The sequence below is a fragment of the Arvicanthis niloticus genome, chromosome 2 (assembly GCF_011762505.2).
Source record: "Arvicanthis niloticus isolate mArvNil1 chromosome 2, mArvNil1.pat.X, whole genome shotgun sequence".
Taxonomy (NCBI): domain Eukaryota; kingdom Metazoa; phylum Chordata; class Mammalia; order Rodentia; family Muridae; genus Arvicanthis; species Arvicanthis niloticus.
The window spans coordinates 34,429,680-34,452,239 of NC_047659.1; the positions used below are offsets into that span (position 1 = coordinate 34,429,680).

General features: G+C 39.1%; 1 protein-coding gene across 1 annotated transcript in view; it reads left to right on the forward strand.

The window, feature by feature from the left end:
• Galnt5 (polypeptide N-acetylgalactosaminyltransferase 5) overlaps positions 1-21,285 on the forward strand; it is a 41,914-nt gene extending 20,629 nt beyond the window's left edge. Inside the window, exons 4-10 of the mRNA XM_034495625.2 lie at positions 3,983-4,118; positions 4,704-4,823; positions 5,456-5,573; positions 7,259-7,582; positions 11,467-11,547; positions 14,678-14,839; positions 16,452-21,285. Of these exons, the coding sequence (XP_034351516.1) occupies positions 3,983-4,118; positions 4,704-4,823; positions 5,456-5,573; positions 7,259-7,582; positions 11,467-11,547; positions 14,678-14,839; positions 16,452-16,592 (1,082 nt within the window). The 3' untranslated portion in view covers positions 16,593-21,285. The remainder of the gene's footprint in view (positions 1-3,982; positions 4,119-4,703; positions 4,824-5,455; positions 5,574-7,258; positions 7,583-11,466; positions 11,548-14,677; positions 14,840-16,451) is intronic.
• Positions 21,286-22,560: the final 1,275 nt, after the last annotated feature.

A 22,560-nucleotide genomic window follows, 5' to 3' on the forward strand; every position in this document is an offset into this window, starting at 1 on the left:
ACTTAGAACACCACTATTTTACCTCCCTTTAACATTCTTTCTTAAGAAGATTCTCTTTAAGATGGAAGATTTTAATCTCAAAAAAAAAAAAAAAAAAAAAAAAAAAAAAAAAAAAAAACTGGTACACAAGAGTGGTCTATACGCCACACTGGAGATCCAAAGAAGCTAGGTTCTGATATTAGCAAAGAAATTAGATTAGATCACCTGGCTAGCAAGAGTGGAGTGAGCAGGCAAAAAAAAAAAAAAAAAAAAAAAAAAAAAAAAAAAAAAAAAACAACTCCTTTGTTCTATTCCTTTTATCTGGGCTGCCCTGGAAGCTGTTCGCCCATATTTAGAGTCAATCTTCCCACTTCAATTAACTTGATAAAGAAATTGCCTTACAGTTGTCTAGCAGACAGTCTTTTGGGTGACTATTGATCTAGTCAAGTTACCAATCAAGGTTAACCATCACACTTTATAACAGAAATTGTAAGTGAATAACAAATGAATCACAACAAAATTGGTAGTAGCTAAATTTTTATTTGTATTTATTCTCATTTATCAATTTTGATATTAACTATTAAACCCAAGGTCTTATAGTAAGTATGTGGGTTACCACTGAGCTATACGCTCAGCAGTAACTTTAGGGTTTTTTTTAACCATGTATTTATTGGACAAAATAATGTTTCATTATGAAATTCTATGCATGTGTATCACTTACACTGATATTGCTTATCCCTCATCATCCACACCTGACAGACTGTGCCTGAAAATTTAAATGCCTCTCCAGATTAATTTCTTTAGTAAATCTATGAATAATGAAAAAATACAATAGTTAAGAAATAATTTAGAAAAAGAACTTATCAGCTGACATATGGCTGAAAAATATTCCCATGTGCAAGTGTGGAGCACAGATATGAGCTGGACACTTTCAAAGCAAAGAAGGAGTTTGTATGTCCTGACGAGAACTGACCAGAAAGGTGAGTGGTAAGAGGTTCATTTGGAGAAAAAGACAAACATAAAACTTCTGTACAGTTCTGTATGCCAGGCTGGAAAACCAGCGAAGGTCAGTGAAGAGAGAGCTAAATTGTCTGATTTGCATTTTAAAAGCCCAGGCTGCCTCCATATACAAAATGGATATCAGAGAGAGGAGACGAAAGAAGTAGAGAATTCAGTTAGGAGGCTATTACAGTTGTCCTGGACCAGAGAGGAACAAGGGCAGCTGGAAGAATTCATAATTTATACTGAGCATGGAGGCTATAGGATGCACTATCAGAAAAGACATAACTAATATAACTTTTGCATGTGCATTAGATTCAGACACCAAGCTCTGAGGACACCATTGCCATTACTAACAGTAAGAGCACTGGTTAGCTGCTGATTATTTGGGAGATGATCCTTTCGCTTCTGAAAGCAACCCTGACCTGTGCTAAGTTTCGCCAAGAATATACTTCAGGTATTGCCTTAGAACAAGGCGGGCTGGCCTACTCAGTGCATCTTTCTCATTACCCTGAGCATTCTCTAGCCCTGTGAGAAGCCGTGAGTTGGAAACTGCAGAAAGTCTGAAGACTCCTTGAAAATCAGTTTGGCAAAGATGCTGAGCAGAAATATTCTCAGGAATGCTTCAGCCAAATAAAGAAATAAAAATTAAGACTATGAGTTTGTGTCTACATAGCCATGTCTGTCCTCAAATTATTCACCGAGTAGAATTAACAGGAAAAACAAAAAACATGCATCTGACAAGGACGGGGCTAGACAGTTAAGGACACAGAGTAGTAAAATTCAGACTATCTTCCCTGAAGGATTAATTAGCCACTTTTGAAGTCTGAAAGGATCATCTTCCAACTACTCAACAGCTAACCAGTCCTCTTACTGCCGTCAGAACTTGGTGTCTGAATCTAACGCACATACTAAAGTTATATCAGTTAGCTACTAGCTGAGTGAGGAGTTCGAAAGGACCAACCAGAATGACAAGATTTTATGGATAGAAGAGCAACAATGTATTACTAAGAATTATTCACCAAAGAAAGGTGGGGCCTAGAGCAGGGAAACTCCGCAATGAGAGTCCTGGGTCAGATTCTCAATCACTCCATGGCAGGCCCCTTAGCAAAATTCTCAGTGTTGTCATTAGCATTCCTAGACTCAGTCAACTACTTCAAGTAATGCTACCCAACAAGAAACATCAAACTCTTGACCTATACCAAGGTTTCCTGAAAAGCATCAATGGGCATCATTCTATACATTCCAGAGTCTGTTTCTGCTGCAGGTTTAAAATGCCTCAGTATCACTGCAAAGCTATTAGGTAAAGTTAAATGGAAAGCCTGGCCCATGCTTCTCTAGAAACCATAAAAACAATGGTCCAGCACTAAGTTCTTGATGATACAACAATGTCCATGCATGGGGTAGAGGACTAGGGTCATGAAGGAGCTAAGGGTATTTGGCACGCTGAGTAACTTGGAATTGGCAGTTCTTTTCTTCCTTCTTCTTCTTCTTCCTCCTCCTCCTCCTCCTCCTCCTCCTCCTCCTCCTCCTCCTCCTCCTCCTCCTCCTCCTCCTCCTCCTCCTCCTCTTCTTCTTCTTCTTCTTCTTCTTCTTCTTCTTCTTCTTCTTCTTCTTCTTCTAATTGCTACTATTATTCATAAAGTCCATCTCCAAAAAAGTCAGCATTATCAGTATGCAATTCTAAAAACCAGAAATTTATGACAGGTTATAACCAAGATTGGGTTAAGTTTCTCTGAATTTGAGTTTAAAAAAAAATCATCAAAAAAGAGTAAGAACTACTATCAATTTGTTAAGAGTATTACATAGATCTTAGAAGCATACTCTAAAGTCCAAAGGACACAGTTATTTGTGTGTACTTCACACCCCTCTCCCCATTTCTTCAGGCCTCTCAGCCTCTCTGCATCAGCACAGCCTCACTTGTGATAAACCCATCACAATTAGAAACACTACCAGGAGCCAGCTACACATGGAACTCCTTGCTTTCTTATCTAACACAATTCTGAGATTTTATTTTAAAATAAAATATCTGAAAGTGGAGCCATGGTATCCATGCGTAGGAGATTCTCTTCTTCCCCCAAATAAAGCAATATAAAAATTCCAAAATATGTTTTAGGCAGGTGCTACTTCCCTCAGGTCCTGGCAACAGATGAATGAGAATATCAACTAGGTAGGATCTGGGCCAGGTGGGGAGGAAATGCAGATTTGGAACCCCATCGTGAGCTATGTAATGAGTTGTTTCATACTATTACATGGCACTCAACGTAAATTACCTTGGAACATTGCCCTAGCTATTTGTTCCTCCAATCTTTATCTCTTAAGTAGGAATTAAAATATGTCTGTTCTTCAAGTTTATAGCAGGAAACAGAAACGACCACTAGGTAGAACAGAGGCACTTCACTGTAAGACTTGCTCAAACATGGTAAGACATGGTAAGACATGCTAACTGAGCAGCCAGGTCATGGAGTGGCCAGTGAAAACAATAATAGGAGTGAAGTGAACCTTAAATGAAGAATTGTTTCTCAGACTGCCCTGTGGGTATGTCTGTACAGCATTTTTTAAAGTAATAATTAATGTAGGAGGAACCATGTCACTGGGGATGATGTCACCCCTGGGCACCTGTCCAAGTTGTATAGGAAAGCAAGCTGAGCAGACCTTCGCTTCCATCAGTGGTGGGTGGTAACTGCATCATTTAAACCAAATCAATCCTTTCTGGCCCAAGATGCTTTAGTCATAATTTAGTACAGCAACAGAGAAGCAAGTGTGTTACTAGCTTGTCAGTTGTTTCCAGTCATGAGTGGGGCTTATTCCACAGAATCCTTATCCCTGAACTCTCCCTGTATTATTACAAAAATGAGCCTCTAGGAACCAGGAACTCAGTGCGAAAAGAAGGCACCCATGTTCACAGTCGTACCTCTCAAACAATCCCTACACCTTTAAAGGTGAACTACATGCACTTGCCGTATTGTACTGAATTTTCCAATGATTCTTTTTAACCCTACAGGTGATGTGCTGACATTCCTAGACTCTCATGTGGAGTGTAATGTGGGCTGGCTGGAGCCCCTTCTGGAAAGAGTTTATTTAAGTAGAAGGAAAGTGGCCTGTCCAGTAATTGAAGTGATCAATGACAAGGACATGAGGTAACACTACCATACCTTGACACCAGAGAGTAACAGAGCGGGATGGTCCTCACATGTGTGATGTTAGAACCTAAGAAGCAGGACCTACTCACCCAAGGAACTGAAAAACTGAAAAGACATGATCAATATCTTGGGTTCAGAAGCTATCAATTCAGTAATCTATTTGTCCAATGCACCAATATTTACCTGCTAATAAATCCTACTGCTCATTATCATATTCATCCCATTTGCTAGTCAGTTGAACTCCCAAATATTTATTTTTCTCAGGTTTCTAGTCATATATATATATATATTACATGGAGTCTGTATGTTCTTCTAAATTGTTTCTTCTTCTAAAATGGCCATTATAGACAAATGTGAATTTAAGTTGAAACAACCGATCTTACCAGCCAACCCCCCAAGTGAATCATTTCTATAAGCTTCCTTGAAACTGGTGATAAAAAGTGATGGTGCAGAATCAGATGTATCATCAACTGTCCCATAACTGAACTGGTCACGAAGCTGTGTTAGTAAAGTCAATAGAGACACAAATAATCTTGAAAATTGCATCTGCAAATCTCATTTGTTTGGTTTGTTCTGAATTAGTTACATGACTGTGGACAACTTCCAAAGAGGTGTCTTTACCTGGCCCATGAACTTTGGCTGGAAAACAATCCCTCCAGATGTTGTTGCAAAAAACAGAATTAAAGAAACTGACATAATAAGGTAAGTGTGTAAAACTGAAGACTAGAGAGTAGTCGTAATTCCTCTTGTAAAGACAGAAAATAAGTTTTTTTTTTTTTAAAATTATACTCTATTGTTCTGAAAACCAGCAAGAATTATAGAAGTCAGTTAGATATGATGACTCACACCTATAATCTCAGCACTAAAAGCCAGAAGCAGGAGGGTGGCAAGCTTAAGGATAGTCTAGGCTACAGTAGTGAGGTGCTATCTCAAAAAACAACAATAACAAAAATTATAGCTCTATTCAAGTCTTTATCAAAGCAAACAAAGTTTCCTGAGAAGCTAGTTTGCTACCCCCACCCTCAAATTCAATTTGAAATGTATCCAACTTAGCCCTGACCCAGAGAAACCATAATAATCCCAGGGGTTGATCCAGAGTATAACTGAGAAATAAAAATCATAGTCCTACCCATGTCTTTTTCAACCCTAATCTACCTCAATCCCTATGAACCAGAAGCACTTCACTAAAGCCAAGCTTCTGGCTCCATCCCAAGACTTCCCAGCACTTATCCAGAAATGCCTCCAAAATCCTACCTAGCAGCTATACAGAGAACCCACTCTAGAAGTTAAGTTGCCACAGGATAAAGGTTTAACACAATCCTTTTTTGTTGTAGGTGCCCAGTCATGGCAGGTGGATTATTTTCCATTGACAAAAGTTATTTTTATGAGCTTGGAACTTATGACCCTGGCCTTGATGTTTGGGGTGGAGAAAATATGGAGCTCTCATTCAAGGTATCCACTATTAATTGTTTCTTCTTATTCATGTGGCAAGGGGGATGACTCAGTTGCTAAAGAGATTGGCCCACAAGCATGAGGATCTGAGTTCAGATCTCATGTAGAAATCTAAGTGCAGTGATTGTAGTGTATCTGTAGTTCCTCTTGCTGAATCTGTGAGTTCTTCATTCAGTAGGAGAAACTGTTCAAAAGTTAAAGTGGAAAGCAATTGAAGAATTCTTCTGTTACCCTGTGCTCTCCACATACATGTAAAGACAAGCATCATCACATATGGATGCCCACACATAATCATTTGTAATTCTCAAGTGGCTTCACTCTACCAATAAAATCACATATGTGACTACGACTGAGAAGAAACTTCATCATGGCACAGGTTCTATGGATTGAGTGGTTCATTTCCCAGACTTAACTTGGAAGAATCAACCACTGTTGTAAAACTCTTGGAATTAATATTTCATAACAGTGTTTCTATGTTTAATCATGGGGGAATTACTTCCCTTTTCTTCATAAAAGCTATAGGATTCCTACTTAATAGAAATTACTCTGAGATTCATCTGTGGCTCTCTTGGAATAGCTCTCTAATACACTGGAAGCAGTGGGAATATGTGCAATGGGTAATCTTGATTAATACAAATGAGAAAGAATCCCTCCAGGGCAGAGCACCAGCAAACCAAGTGTGTGCCCCAGCATCACTGGAGACTGTATGCAATGACTTACATCACCATTGGCTCATACCCAGGAAAGCCTTAGCAAGAACAGTATAACTCTACTAGCAGCTTTCTTATGGGGCTGGGGAGTCTCTCTTCAAATGACTTTGAAGGTCTTGACCAAGAACTGTTTTAAACTGGTTACTACTAGCCAACAGGTCTTCCAAGGAAGGGGAAGGTGAACAAATGGATATCCATAGCTGTTTGCATTTAGTGTAGGCTCTGCTCCACAGTTACCTGGCAACAGCCAGCTATGTCTGACTCACTATAAAAGGGGCTTCGTGCCTCCTCCTCTCTTGCTCTCGTGCCCTTGCATTCTTCTCTTCTCTTGTTCCTGCTTCCTCTCTTTTTCCATTCCTCTCCCCCTCTCTGTCCACATGCTCATGGCTGGCCTCTACTCTTCTACTTTCTACCTTTCTCACTTTCTTTCAACACCCCTCTCCATGCCCTGAATAAACTTCATTCTATACTATACCATTGTGTGACTGGTACCACAGGGGGAAGGGATGCCTCAGCATGGGTCCATAAAGCCATCCCCTTTCCTGACAACTTTCCATGCTGTACCTCCACCAAACATATTCCGGGTCTCTATTTCTTTTTATAAAATACATCAATAACCATTTCCTGATTCAATCCCAACATTAACACATATGACATATTTTGTATATTGGGGTTCTATACAGAGTTCTTTAGAAAAGAGATAAAGAGAATTTTGCATAGGTGATTAGGAAAAAGAAATAGTCTGTTTCGTAGTTCAGAGGGCAGTCTAACATATAGAAAATTAAATAAGCCTGCTGGATTTTCTTTTCTTTTGTGAAAATGCTTTTCTAAGTTGCAAGTACTACTTAGCGGGGGGGGGGGGGGGGGGGGGGAGGGGAGGGGGGGGGAGTGTCTCTAGTTCCGTGGCATTGTTAATTGCCGGTGATTTGTGACCCACCATTTGATAATCAGTGCTTTTCACTGACTCATTCCCAGGTCTGGATGTGTGGTGGTGAAATTGAGATCATCCCCTGTTCCAGAGTGGGCCACATATTCAGAAACGACAATCCATATTCTTTCCCCAAAGACCGTATGAAGACGGTGGAAAGGAATCTGGTGCGGGTTGCTGAGGTCTGGCTTGATGAGTACAAGGAACTCTTCTATGGCCATGGGGATCACCTCATAGACCAAAGGCTGGATGTGGGCAACCTTACCCAGCAAAGGGAGTTGCGGAAGAAGCTGAAATGCAAAAGTTTCAAGTGGTACTTGGACAATGTCTTTCCGGACTTGAAGGCGCCTGTTGTGAGAGCTAGTGGTGTGGTAAGTTAGCATGGCCATTTGCTAAAACAACAGAAACCCCTTCAAGCATGCTTAGAAAAGAATGAAGCATTATACTCTAACCAGCAGGCACAGATGCCGCTAAGAGACATTATAGACAGCTGAGAGTTGTTAGAGGTAAATCTGAGGAAATCTATCATATGTCATGAAGACTGATAACTAAATATCACATACCCACACTGCACAAAAGATACACTGCACGTAAGAGACAAGGCAGTATGTCAGATTGTAGGCTTCATCTCTTCCTTTGGAATCTGACACTGAATAGAGAACAAGGATAATAAGAAAGCAAAGTATAGATATAGAATTCAATGGCTCTTATGAAGGAACGGGCCAGAAGGGCTGATGCCTTTTAAACACATGCTGTCAAAAAGTCCTGTCAAAAGGTTAGAAGCCACGGCTATAACAGTGTCCACCCAGCTCCGAGAGAGTGAGGGGTGGAGGTACAGCTCCTAGCCAACTCAGGATAGGCTGTGGCAATTAAGGTATGGATGCCACAGCCTATCCTGATGCTACTGTCAGGGGATAAATGGTAGAGACGTGAGAATCAGTTCATGTAGAGACTTGTGGGTGTTTTCTTTGTATATTTCCTCCCTTCTTCAACGGGGTTGAATTCAAGTTCGAAATACAGGGGAAATACAGGCTTTAATTAGGTTCTAAAAAACTTTTGTAGAGAGGTTGAAAATAATAAAAATAGTAAAGGCACTAACGGAGGTTTCACAAAGGGGAAAGCGGAGCAAATAGTTTGAATGGGGCACAGTGCAAAGGGAAGCTTGGAGAAACTGAGACCTTGGGACAAAGAAAACCTGGAGTCCACCCACGAGTGCAGTTTCCTGTGATGGCATGTGACAAACCAGTCCTCCACTTGAGCTCATGTTTATGTTTGTGTTTAGTCCCTTAGTTTACTTTTTTAATGTTTTCACTCATAGCCCCACCCCTGTATTCAGAAAGCTCTGTAACTTGACTGTCAGTAGAACAGTCTTTCCTAGGAAAGCCAGCCCCTCTCCCAGCATTTCAAATCTCCTGATAATGAAGTCTTGCTAAAAAAAAAGAACTTTCTGAATATTTTTTCTGATTTTATAAAACGTAACCAATAAATACACGTAACCTGGCTTATTTATAACCAAGTGTTGTGAACAGCTCCCAAGAGGAGTTCATCAGGATTTGGGATAGGTCAAAGTCAGCTACTGTAGATAACTAAAGAGAAAGGACAGATTGGCCTTAGACACATCAAACATGTCACAAACAAGGATGGCCACCCAAAAGCTCAATAAATTTCTCCAGAGAATCTGAGCAGTAGCATTACTAAACCTTCACCACCAGAGGGTGCAAGGAAACTACCTTTTGATTCCTTTGTAAATTGCCACTGATCTTTGAAAATCTCTCCTCACCAAAAAAAAAAAAAAAAAAAAAAAAAAAAAAAAAAAAAAAAAAAAGCCTGCCAGGTCTCGACAGACACCCCCCCCTTTTTTTTTGTATTTCCATTCTCTTTTCTTCCTCATGCTATTTGTTCTCTTCTGACAACAGTGTTTTTACCATTTTAAATTTTTGAGGTATTTTTTCCCAAATGATACCGAATATAATTCAGTAGACCATGGCAATCAGTTGCCAAAAATAGCCCTATTTGTTTCTTGATTTATGTTTTCCAATCATTCAACCCGTACACCTTGAAATTTACGTCCAATCAATGCTATTTTTATTGTAACCTCTCATAGAGTCAACAGTATTTTAAATCAATAAACAGCCTTATCAACACTGTTTTTAAAATTAGAGTACATTGTTAGCAAGCAACCTAATCCTAAAATTTAACTATTATGTATATAATCAGAAATCTTCTTCACCCTTAACATTGGGAAAATGAAATAATTCAACACAGAAAGTATATAAGATTTAATATTTGATTGTTTTTAACTTGAAGCAGTTTGCATGAAGGACCAGGGAAGAGATGTTTTCCCTCAGCCTCCAGTGTCTTCCAAGACCTGCAGCAAGGAACTGTTTGAAATCAAAACAAAACAATAGCATCAACAAAACTAGATCTTCCCAAACCATATTCTGGATGATGCTAGTTGTGCAGCCAGATGTCAAGAAGATCTGGGAAAAGAAACACTGTCCTGAGCCGAAAGTTGTGTTCTGGAAGTTTCTGAGAAGTTCTAAGATAGGCAACTTGCTTACCTGTGTTGGAGCCAGAGTTTTTCAAACTTATTTTGTGGTAGGATTTCTGAATGAGCCGTGAGGACATGGAACTTAGTTCTCTGTTAGGATCCAAAGAACAATTAAGGTTTTGATTTTCTTCTTTGAGCTGCAGAATTGTTCTATGCCTTGTCTGTCTGCTCATGCTCCCTGAACTTAGAGCTCCATTGCACAGTTCTACATGCTTCCCTTGCCCAGACCTACTGATGGTGGATGTGCATGTATTTTAAGCTGTGAATGAAACATTTTGAAGACTTTTTTAAATGGTGATCTGTCCTCCTAGAATTGCTTTGCGTTCCCCTGTGTCAGACACTGTAGACATTTTTAACCAATAAAACTACCAATGTTCATTTATATTCCTTGAAGGTCAGTGAGGGTTCCTAGCACTAGTAGGTAGACCAGATTTTTATTTCAAACCCAAACAAATGTCAGTGTGAGGTTTCAAATTCCCAGAGAGAATCTAGCATCCATGTTTTCCTCCCTGTGTTAGTGAATCAAGCCTTTTTCCCAGAACCCACTAGCAGAAAGGTGGACTTTGTGTGGAACAGCTCAGTCCCGGCTCTGACTTGTTCATACCCACACCTCACACCCCCCACATGCCCACACCCACTCCCATATGTTTCTGTGGGGACATTCTTCCTACTTACCAAGATTGCAGTAATCCTTCTCGGGGCTTCTCTCTGCATTTCTGACCCCACAAATGACTCCCTACTTATCTTCAAGCTAAGCTATGCATTCACAAGTACAAACCAACCCACTAAACACCCCTCCATAAAATCTGATGACCCTGTAGCTAATATGGCCTCTAATATTGCAGCATCGCAGAACTGAAGCTCTGTATTGAAAGAACACAAACATGCTCACTATCTCCCCATGCTTATCTGGCTTTTATGGAGTGCATATAATTTCTCCTCTATACTTCCTACCCCCAGTAAATTGAAAAACTTAAATGGCATTTTTAACCTACCATCTTGTTAGTCCTGCCCAGGACGTCAAAGGAATCAACCCTGTCTGCATTAAATGGTGACTGAGAGAAAGCTTCCTCCATATTTGACCCTGTAAATCCATTAAAAACTCCACGCTGCCAGAAAGGGCCTTCATATTTGGCTCTGTTTTAGCTTTCATGACTTTCCTGTAGTGAGTCGTAGTTTGACTGAGTCATTAGAAAGAGTCTGCCAGGGAATTAGCTGGAATCTCTGGTTCTCTGAAGGACTCAATTTATCTATGATTCAGTATCTAATCCATCAGATAACTTAGAGGGGTCAGCCAAGGAACACAGCCTCTAATTCTTGGCTTGAAATTGAAGGTGTAGACACTGACTTTTAAAATATGCATCGAGATCAATTCAAGCCCTCCCCTCCCAAATCCTTACTGTCTATTCCAACTTTTGCTCACTTTCATTCAGCCTTCCAGCAAAGAGTTAATGACAAGCTAATGTTCCTTGCCACTGTGGCTGAGTCACAGGCTTAAACTGAGAGCTGTGCTATGACAGAGTGACACTGTGCCTCTTTGAGAGAAGTGACCAAGATAATCATATAGTGCAGACTTTCGCTAATCTGTTGAATCTATTTTAACCTTATGATCTTTTACTTTATATTTTCTAAATGTGTCTAAATGTCTTGTTGTACATTAAGATATGTCAGTCTTTAATGCTCATTTTATATTTTGCTTCCTAGCTTATTAACATGGCCTTGGGCAAGTGCGTTTCCATTGAAAATACCACGGCCTTCCTCAAGGACTGTGATGGGAGCAGCCAGGTAGGCTCAACCTGGATTCTCTGTCTCTTTGTATTGGCCATGAAGAGTGACTGACATGGTTGTTGCCTACATGACAATTAACCTCCATCCAGGAGAAATCCATAGATTTCTCAATGCCAGTGGAATCACTAGGCTGGTATAAGGAAGTGCCACTCAACAGAGAAGCCATAAGAGAGAAGTCCTTGCTCTGTGATGGAATTATTCTTGGCTTTTATCCTTGCAAAACCTCAACATACACAAAGTCTTAAACTTTTTTGTAAGAGGCAGCAAAGATAGTACCTATTTCTAAACCTGAAATGAATTGCCAACACAGAGGGGCTGATAAGCACTATCTAATGGTGGGTACTCTGTAGATGTTGGATATAGTGATAAAGACAAAAAATGCCTAAAATACAGCTGGCAAAATGGCTCAGTGGTTAAAGGGGCTTCCTATGCAATGTGAGTTCAATCAGAGAAACTCACATGAAGATGTACTGAAAGAATCAATTCCACACTACGCCTCTGACCTCCACACCCCAGCTATGACATACATGCCTATGTATCACATACGCACACACATACATACATACAGCTATAATAATAAATTTAAAAGTTTATCAACAAATAATATAGAAACCATGTCTCTGAGAAGTCATCCTGAGGAGGGAGCTTTATTTTCTGATTCCATTCCTTTCCCCAACATTTCTTCTTCTTCCGAATTTTAAAGGAGACATCCCATAAGCCACGATCCTTGATGAAAAAATTCTTTCAATAAAATGACCACAAAATTCATGGCACAGTGAATAGAACAGGATGTGAGGCCAGAAAAATAAAAACAGAAAAGGACTACTCGTGTTGTGCTGTAGGCAAGCTCTAAGTGATTACACCTCCCTCTCCAGCACCTGTACCCCAGTTGAGAATGGAATCTGCTTTGGATGCTAAATAGGACTCGTGGGAACACTGATTCATGTGTACAAGTCATCCCACGTTGGTAGACAGATCCTTTCACAATGATGTCCTTGGCTTTGCTGAATTATTCCTTTGTCCTGATTTAAGCATTGTGGCTTGTCCTTTCTAGCACATCCCATCTCTACAGCTTATTCCCAAGTTACCCTTAGAATAGAGGGCATGTCTGCCAGTGCAAATCTTCTGTGGATTGTAAACCTGAAGCCAAGTAACATTTTCATACTTAGGAAAGAGAGGAGATAATGTGTTTAAAGAAACAACTGAAAGAAATAGCGTCTGGCTTATTAAAAACTCACAGTGGAGAAAGTCATAAATTATAGAAAAAACAACTACAGAATTAGTCTAAGCTATATTAAAATATTCAATAATTTACTCCTTTAAAACAACCACCATAGGAACTTAGCATACCTGTAAGATCAGTATTTCACTGAAATTCCAACTTCTGTTCTTGAATACCATTGAGTTGGGAAGAGGGGACCAAATTATGAGTAATAGAGCCACCTCCTACCAGAAAACTCCATCACACTTTGGCCCTCTTGAAGCTTTTGAGCTTCTCTTGTCAGTGGTTTGTTTGAATAAAACAAAAAGACAGGAATGTAGAGGAAGTTAGTTTGATTGGGTCAAAACTGAGAAGGTTTAATACCAGACTTGTGTTCATCTAAAACAATGCAGAAGAAATGAAATACTTAGCTTCACCCTCAATCCTGTTCCTTACTTTAACTACAAGTCTTCTCAGATTTTTACTTTTAAACTCTTTCTACAGTAATGCCCAGCTTATCTTAGTAATGTAACGCTTAGTAACTCTTTCCAGGGTAATGTCCAGTAGTATCTTAATATGAAACCTCCTAGTCTGTTGTCTGTCCATGCTTCTCTGACACTGATACCCACGCAAATCACCTTGGGAGTTTGTTAAGTGAGACTGACTTACAGGGTCCATAACGGGGCTGAATCCAGCATTTCTCACTAGTATCTGGCTGATTCAGGGACTATTCTTTGAGTGACAAGACTTACAACATATACTGCTTCTGGTAATATTTATTGAGAGCATACTGTATGCTAGACACGTGAAAATCATTACGGAATCCCACAAAGATAGTCTTCATTTTTTTTTTAAATATAGCCTTATAGTCTAAATTAAATCTTAACTTGAAGCCAGCCATAGTGACACGGGCCTATAATTGCAGCTGTTAGAGAAGCTGAATTAAGAAAATAACGATTTTAAGGCTTTCCTAGACTATATAACAAATGCAAAGCTATCGTGGGATACATGGTAAACTGTCTCAAAATAAGTTGTACACAAAAGATAGAACATGAAGTGCAGTGATAGGACATTTGCCTATCATGTGTAAAGTTTTTGGTTCCATGTTTAATACTGCAGATAAAAGATACTCCAGTTACACTGTAGATGATTCATAAAGAAAAAGCATTTCAATATTTTTTCTGTCCTGTATTTCCCTGCCCCCTCCATGGCAAATTTCACAAGGACCAGAGCTTTAGAATAAATGAATCAACCAACCAACCTTAAATTATTTTCAAACGACTGTTAAATTATTTTTAGGGATTGCAAGTTATGCAACTTTTAAAAGGAGTGATATTTATTTTAGACACCGTCAACTCCTCCAGTCTGCACTTAACCTAGGAGCTGATCCTATGATTTGGGGAGATGTTACCTGGTGGCAGAGACGCATTTCAATAACTTTCCATCCATTAGAATAAATCAACCTGAGTCCAAATGACAGTCTGAAAGAACGTATGATCATTTCCATTGAAGAAATCTAGGGCTGGGCTTTGATCCACATAAAGCCACTGATGGATAGGGATCTTAACTGCAGGATGATTTACACACTCCAGTACTTAGCACCCAGATTGCCTATAACTCACAACACTGGAAAGAACATCCATATTCAGAGATATGCTTAGTGTACTAACAACATACGCTCCTTCTGGTAATATTTATTAAGGGCATACTGTATGCTACACACATGAAGATCATTACTGGAACTCACAGAGATAGTCTGCCTCTTCGACCTAACAATGAAGAAGATGACAGTGGGCAGGTAAAATAATATCCGTACCTCACTGAATCAGAGTGCACATGGTCTCACCTATTGCTGATAAATGGTTTGTCAGCCTGCCCTGCCACTGTTTGCTAACTGAATGGCCTTTTCTGTTTCCGTTCCTACAGCTTCAACAATTTAATTATACCTGGGTAAGACTTATTAAGCATGGAGAGTGGTGTGTGGCACCCGTCCCTGATAAAGGATCCCTGACACTGTACCCTTGTGATAACAGAAGCAATAGGCTTAAATGGCTGCACAAATCAGCATCCGCCTTTCATCCAGAACTGGTAAGCACAACACCTGTTCCATCCTTTACCACAAAGTCAACTTTTAGTCAAAAGGGACATAAAACTTGCTTTATCAACCACCTCAGTCGGAAGCCTTAAATGCCGTCTGTAACAATAGCAATAGTGTGAAGTTTCACTCAGGGTCATAAAGACCATTTAATTTTGTTTGCTCTTTTTTTTTTTTTTTTTTCAAAATTTCTTCCAACTCATTGGTTTAAATTAAAGGCATCAATTTCTTCCTACCATATTGGTACCATCATCCTAGACCCTACAATTCATTTAAGTCAACAGCAATGCCATGCATATTGCTGAAACTTATTCCCATAGATTACCAGAAGAGTCTAGAGGTTGAATACCCGGAAAAAGCAAGAAACTGTATGCTCCCTACAAATATCGCTGTCTAGAATGATTCCACTTCCTCTTTCAGCCCTTGTTCCAGGAAGTCTTTTCCTCACCTCTGTGTGGGTCCACAGATAAGACTCTCTATGTACTGCAGGGACTGATTAAGGGAGGGCAACTGTGTGCCTCTTGCCAGCTTTGCATTTGGTGATAACACATCACCTTGCTGAGAATGTTTGCACCAGAGTGGTTATCTTAACAAGCCACCCCAGTGCTGTTACACTCAATCTCAAAGTCCATTCACTTCTCCCCTTCCTGTTCAAATCGGACTCAAGGTCATAAGCTTTGTCTTAGAATCTTGAAACGCTAGGAATAGTCTTCAGACTGTCTCCTCGAATTTCTGCCTTCTCACTCGCATGCAGTCACCTAATATCCTGCAGGCACTGCTGTTGTGGTTACAGTTATCTCCTGAGCATGCCTAGGGGAGACTTTCTTGATATATGCAAGCATCATATTGCCAAGGTTTTGTACGGGTCGTAATATTTATGGAAATACATTTTAAATGCTTTAGTATAAAACCATCCCCTTTCTGGGTAAAAAAATTAATTATATTGTTATATATTATATTTAACTAACATTAAATTATATTAAACTAATTTATTAATAACTAAAATTATTATGGTCAAAATTATGGGAAACTGAGATTTACAAAACGGCAAAACCATAGTTGGTCCTAAGTAGATTATCTCTCACTTTTAATAAATACTCAGCAATATTAAGGTCATCTGGAACACCCTTGTCTTTTTCTAACTAAATCTGGGGACTGGACATTTGGCATTCTATATTATCAGATAAGGAGCTCATGAATAAAATTTGTCAATACCAGTGAACATTCTAAGACATGAGCTGGATTAATAAATTAATAAGCTTGTTCTCTGTCACATTACATGATTTTTTTTTTTTGTTTGCCACCATCAATGAAGTAGCCATCCAATAAACTAAGGGACAACCAGATTTTTTCCTTTAAATAATGTAGTTATCAGCCGTAACAGCATTTGTTTCTTGATGAATGAAAGCATTACAGCACAGTGAAGTTAGATCTCTCAGTTTGAGACAGAGACAAGTTCGATGTCTTCCAAAACATGTGCTCATGTCACTAATTTAATTCCAGAAAGTTTCTGGGGGATTGAAAATATAATTTCCTTATTAGATATTCATATCTCTGTTGTCAAGTTTAGTCTGTAGTTCATTCCCCTCTCCTCTTCCTCTTCAGGTGGATCACATTGTTTTTGAAAACTATCAGCAGTTATTATGTATGGAAGGGAATCTCTCTCAGAAGACCCTGAAACTGGCTGCTTGTAATCCAGTGGACCAACAACAAAAGTGGAAATTTGAAAAATACTACGAAGTCTAAAGAGAAATATTTTATCTAGTTAAGACATTAGAATCTATGAAAATGACACCAAACTTGGTGACTGAATTTCTTGCCATAATAGTTTAAATTTTCCATTTCACTAGCATTTGAATGGAAGGCTTTTGAAAATGACTACATTTGAATCACCAAATGATAACTCAGGGAAACGAGCTGCCATTGGACTGCTGTTCTTCAGTTCTGGGTGGCCTTTGGAAGTGTCTGTGTCCCGCCCTGTGCTGAAGTGTGTACTGCAAGCCTTCCTCACTGACTCTCACAGGTAACCAGAATTGAAAACATATAATGATGTCATGCCTATGACTGCTGTCATGGCCCGTGAGTGGAGCTAAACTCAAACACATTCTGAATTCATCACAGTCATCTGCATGGATTCCCACACCTGGAAAACCTAGCTAGCTGCACAGAGACACCACCTTGTTGAAATATCTCCATGTTTACCTGGCAGCATGTAGCAGTCTGATCAGCTTACCATGACCCCTCCTAATGAGGATTTTGATCTGGATAACCAGGGCGTTTTCTTCTTAATCTGAAGCTATAAGCTGGAAAGTTAAATTGAAAAGGAAGAAGCCTTAATATACTTAATTCTATGTATTTTTTCTGTTTACTTAGTCCTGTTTAATAATGTTACATTTTTTTTAAAAAAAAAAAAAAAAAAAAAAAACCTGATCATAGCAGTAATCTATTAGATTCTTGTGTGTTTTTTTTAAGGTAAAGAAGGAGAAGCAGTTGGATTCCAATGTGTGCTGTATTAGCAAAAAAAAATAAAAATAAAAAAATAAAAAAAGCACTTAACCATATGAAAACAATAAAGAAGTATTACTTTAGATTTAGCAATAGTCACCTAGTCACCTGGATGAAGTATTATAAGAAATAGATTCTAAACCATGCCAGAATAGACACAGATTGTTAAAAGTAGGAAAATAATATAAGCAACTTTGAGGGGAGAGCTGCGTGAAGGCTTGCCCCAGACCTAGCAGAAAAAGACAGGATATAGTGCTTCTGATGGGAAAAGGTAGAACAAAACCCTTACTTACATGGACCTGAGGATAGCTCAGGCCCGCTGTGGGAAGCTGGATGTTTCCATATCTGAACTGAACTCTCATGAGAGGTACACTAATCCTTATGTATCGCTGAAGAACACTTAGGGTCTGCTGTAATTCTTTTGTTAAGAAAACAGGTGTTAGGAGACAGATTGCCTAGCTGATAACTCTCACAGGCCAGTAGCGGGGAAGAGGATAAGAAGTCAGGTCTCTGGGTGTGAGTCTCTATTTTCGTCTTGGCTCTCAGTTTGTCCATAGAGGTCATGCAAAGGACATAAACCAATGTCCTTACTGGAGTTGTGCCTTGCAGGGTGGCCTTGCTTATGCTTGATGGCATATTTAAATCTTGGTTCACATGAAAACTGAGCATATTCAATCTGGTTTCCTACTTGACACTTTATCTTCCAATTAATTACAAACAAGTATGACTCTGTGAATAATGAGAAAGGAAAACATTTTTCCTTTACCATTACAGCATACACAGCATATTTAAGATGTCTCATTCCAGGAACTGATGATAAGAGAATAATTTGAAAATGAGGTCACTTTTTACCAAAATCAGTCTTATGAAGACAGAAAAGACACAAGTCTTTGCCTATGGACTGAGTTGATGACCAAACAGTACAAAGTGGCCTTTGTCTTTTAGTCACTTTCATGTGACTGAGACACCTTGAATGTGCCCCCTGTCCATTTGTCTGCAGAGTGTGTATTTTATCCAAGAGCAGTTTCCTCAAAGAAAAGTCTTTTTAGAAATAGAAGAGTCATGCTTTGGCTAGATCCACCCTTGGATGTGAAGAAAGTAAATATTTTTTTTTTCCCACAAGAGAACCTTCTGTGGCCTCTGCTCTATGCACTATCTAACTGTACCTTGACATTTTTGTTATATAAAGCTACCTCTGTGGCACAAGGACTTTATTTGTAACATTGTGTATCCATGTGGGGGTAAAATTGTACAAAACTTTCCAACATACATTTTCCCACTTACTCAAAGATGCCAGGAATTAGTCATGAGTTAGGAATCAGTGTGTGCCTAGTCTTGAAAGAAGGCTTGCACAACTTACATAAAACTCACAAAACTACAAGAAATGAGGGGAAAAGAGGGTGATAAACTAATTTTCATTGGGTGCTCACATCCCTCTGTGTTTGTGTGTGCTCATCTTATTGTATACATCTTTCTTCCCTCCATGCGATGAGGACAGTGTCTATCGCTGTCTTACAATTAAGGAAGGATATGATCACGGCATCGACAATACATAAAACCCAGTGACCATTCTACCCAGTGTTGTGATCCTCAAATCCAGTGCTCACAATTTTTAAATTATTATTAATGAATTACTTTCTGTATTTACATCCCAAATGTTGCTCCCTCCCGGTCTTCTTCACATAGTTCTTCCCTCCATTCCCTCCTTTGCCTCTGAGAAGGTACTCTCTTGGGTATCCCCCCCTCCCTGGACTAAGACACTACCAAAAATATACACAGGCTGCTCCAAGGACTCAGCACATATGTAGCAGAAGACTACCTGGTCTGAACTCAATGGGAGAGAATATGCCTAATCCTGTAAAGACTTGATACTCCAACATTTAAAAAAAAAAACCACTGTCCCCCAAGTTTGTTTTTTTGAAGATCAGAATGAGTATAAAAATTCTACTACAGCATCTTTTTCACATAATGACGAGCCTTTGATGGAACACTTTGTGGTCCAAGAGAATTCTTTGGTAGGAAGATGGGTCTTCACATTTCCTTAACTTGGCTTAGGTTAACCAATAACCTTTTCTTTAGAAACATGCCTCTGTGTCTTGTCAACTTGAACACAGAGTAGCCTTGCTAATATTCGGCAGAACTAATTTGATCAAAATACTAACTTTCCGAATACTGGAAGTACTTCCTCACCCTTCAGCGCACACAGCAGCTTTCTTTTTTCAACACTTATGCAGGGCTCCCCTCCCTCCTCACCCGTGGGATGACACAGCTGTTGTTGCTACAGTGCTGTTTTATCACGAGCGTCAAATTTTCTCAGTTCTGCTTGCTGACATTCAATTATCTGTCATTCACAGGACTGCAAAACCACCCTGTGCCATGATCGCAATGCATCATTAGCTTCCCCTGGAATTACATTGGAATCATGCTTGTAGATGTTAGAAAACCTTGTTTCTAGTGTTGGCTTAAGGGCTAGAGAGGGTCATGGATATTACTTGTGGTGGATAAGAGTTCAGCATTCCCAGCCTTTCCTGCTTACATGAATGGCTTACCATGATTTTCAAGGAGCACTCAGGCAAGTTAATGAAGTTGAGACAAAGAACACCAGCTTGCTCCTTGTTGTTAAACAGTTCTATATTTATGTTGAACACACCCAAGAAGTCATATCTCCTACAATGACCTTAATAACTTGTATAAAACTCACAAAACTATAAGAAATAATAGAAAAATAGGTAATAATTATCATTGAATGCTTACATTCTCCTAGGTTTTGTGCATGTTCATCTTATTGGGGCTTGTATACATCTTTCTTCCCTTCACATGATGAGGACTGTATCTGTCTCTATCTTACACCAGGAAGAATATGATCATCCCATCAACAATAGACAAAACCCGGTGTCCAGTCTATCTGATGTTCCCAACCTCGATCATTCTGTTTTAAAGCAATAGGGTTATCAATGTAGGTGACCTCAGGTAAGGCCCAGGATTCCAGATTACTGGTTTAAAGATAAGGAGATGAGTTTGGGTAAAAAGCTTTATAGTTGCTTATGAATGTTTCATGGGCAGAAAGTCAACCCTGGGCCTCTCTAATTGAGCAGCTGAAGTGTAGATGTCTGCGACAACCCTCGTAGGTCTTGTAATGGTGTACAGCCTTGATGTGATGTAGGACTTCTGCTTTTCCATCTCCTGGAGCAAACTGACAAACAGAAATGCAGAGTGAGAGCTACTACTCCATAACTCACAGGACCAACTTTCCTTCTAGCCTTCAAGCACAACTGACAACTGGTTCATTTTTGAACAGAGATGGAAAATAAAATTTCAAAAACCATTCCATTTCAAACACAAACAACAGCTTTTTAACTTCAACTCACTTTACAAATTGTGTCCTAAGGATTTTACAACAGCTGCATGAAGTATTTAATTGTAGCAAGCCAACTAGCTAGAGGAAGGAGAGATGCTAACCAGAGCTATTGTGCAGAATGTTTATTTTTTGACAAATGCTCATTCCATGGAAATTTTGCATAAGCCATGTAAAGTGTTATAGTCCTTTGTGAGTCTTGGTAGGTGGTGTTTCATATGCTTGTGTATGAAAGACAGTGAATCAGCTCCATGGTGAGGCAGATTTAATGTCTCTGTTTTAGCCTGAGGTGCTAACCGACAGTGGTTGTCTCCATCAGGATCTTTTTGAAAGTTTATATGAGACCTCTCTTGGAGAAATAAAATGAAAATTCCCATCTTCCAACATGCAGACTGACTTTTGAGTACGTGGAGTTCCTAATAATGGCAATCACCATCACATGAGTGTCAATAAATTCATTTATATTGACAGATGCGTGCCTGTTCAAAAACATTGGTTACAAGTTCACAAATAAAGCCTTTGTATTAGATGTTGAACTTAAAACCTTTGATAACATAATAAAATAAGTATTTTAAGCTATCCTTGACCATCTGAAGACATCAATTGAGAGAATGTATGCCTGTGTGTAGACATGCATTGTTTATGTGCATCTATTCCATACTTTAAATTGGGAAGGAATAAAAATCCTCAGGTCTCTTGTTTCAGCATAAAGGAAGCAAGCAATAGCAAGAGGCAACTGGAGCTCTCAGAGCTCAAGTCCATTTCCCTCGGGATCCTCTGCAGAAAGAATTTCAAGTGAACTTGCTCTGCCCACAGTGTCTCCATTATTGAAAGTCACATGACATTACATTTGTGGAGTTTGTAGGATTCTTTCTTTATACACACAAACTGTAGGAAGTGGTCATTAAAGAATGATAAGGGGGAGGGGCAAGAGATCAAGAAAATGGTTTTGCTATTAACTCCTTGAATGAGTTTGTTAATGGGAGCACAACAACACATTCATAGAAAAAATATTAAGTTTGGGTTAAGTGTGTTCTTCTAAGTAGCCGCCTCTTTTGCTTCTTATCACCTGAGGTTATTATGGAAAAGAAATCAAATGCACAACTTTAAATTTATAAGAAAAAAAGATCAAAATTACTTTTAAACTTCATTTTCAGTATTCTCCTGAACTGGGAATGAGTTACTAGTTGTCACCAGTTTGGTGTTTTACCAGTTATCTAGTGATTGACTTCTGGTGCCCACTACACACACACATACACACACACACACACACACACACACACACACACACGGCTGCGAGCTCACATGGGTGCATACCCACAAACTAGTTGATTGTTTGGCTCAGCCTTCCTATGTGCTGCAAGAGTTGAACACACATTATGCTTTTCATAATATGTCAGGACCTGCTATTTTAATGCTGGAAAGTATAATTTTTGGCTTTAGGTTTTATAACCTTCTTATTATAGAGCAATGAAAGTTCAAGCTTCAAGAGAAGTGGTTGCCTTTCTCATATCATTAAACACAGTTTCTATTTATTATACTCTAGAATTTCATCCTCCTCTGTAATTACTTATTTTAAATATTTTCCTTGATCACTTTGCAAAGCTTAATGTCAGTTGAAGGTATACCACAATTAGTACCTTATGTGAAATGCAGAAATAGCATTATCAGTGTGTCAGAAGCGGTTAAGTACATCACCTTGAGGGCGACAAAGACAAATGTGTGGTTTTCATACTGTTGGTGCTAATATGCATCTAAAGAAAACTATCATTTTCTTCTCAAAGTAATGGAAAATTTTCATGCACATTATGTATCTAACCACCAGAAGTTCCCACAGTTTCACATATAATCCCT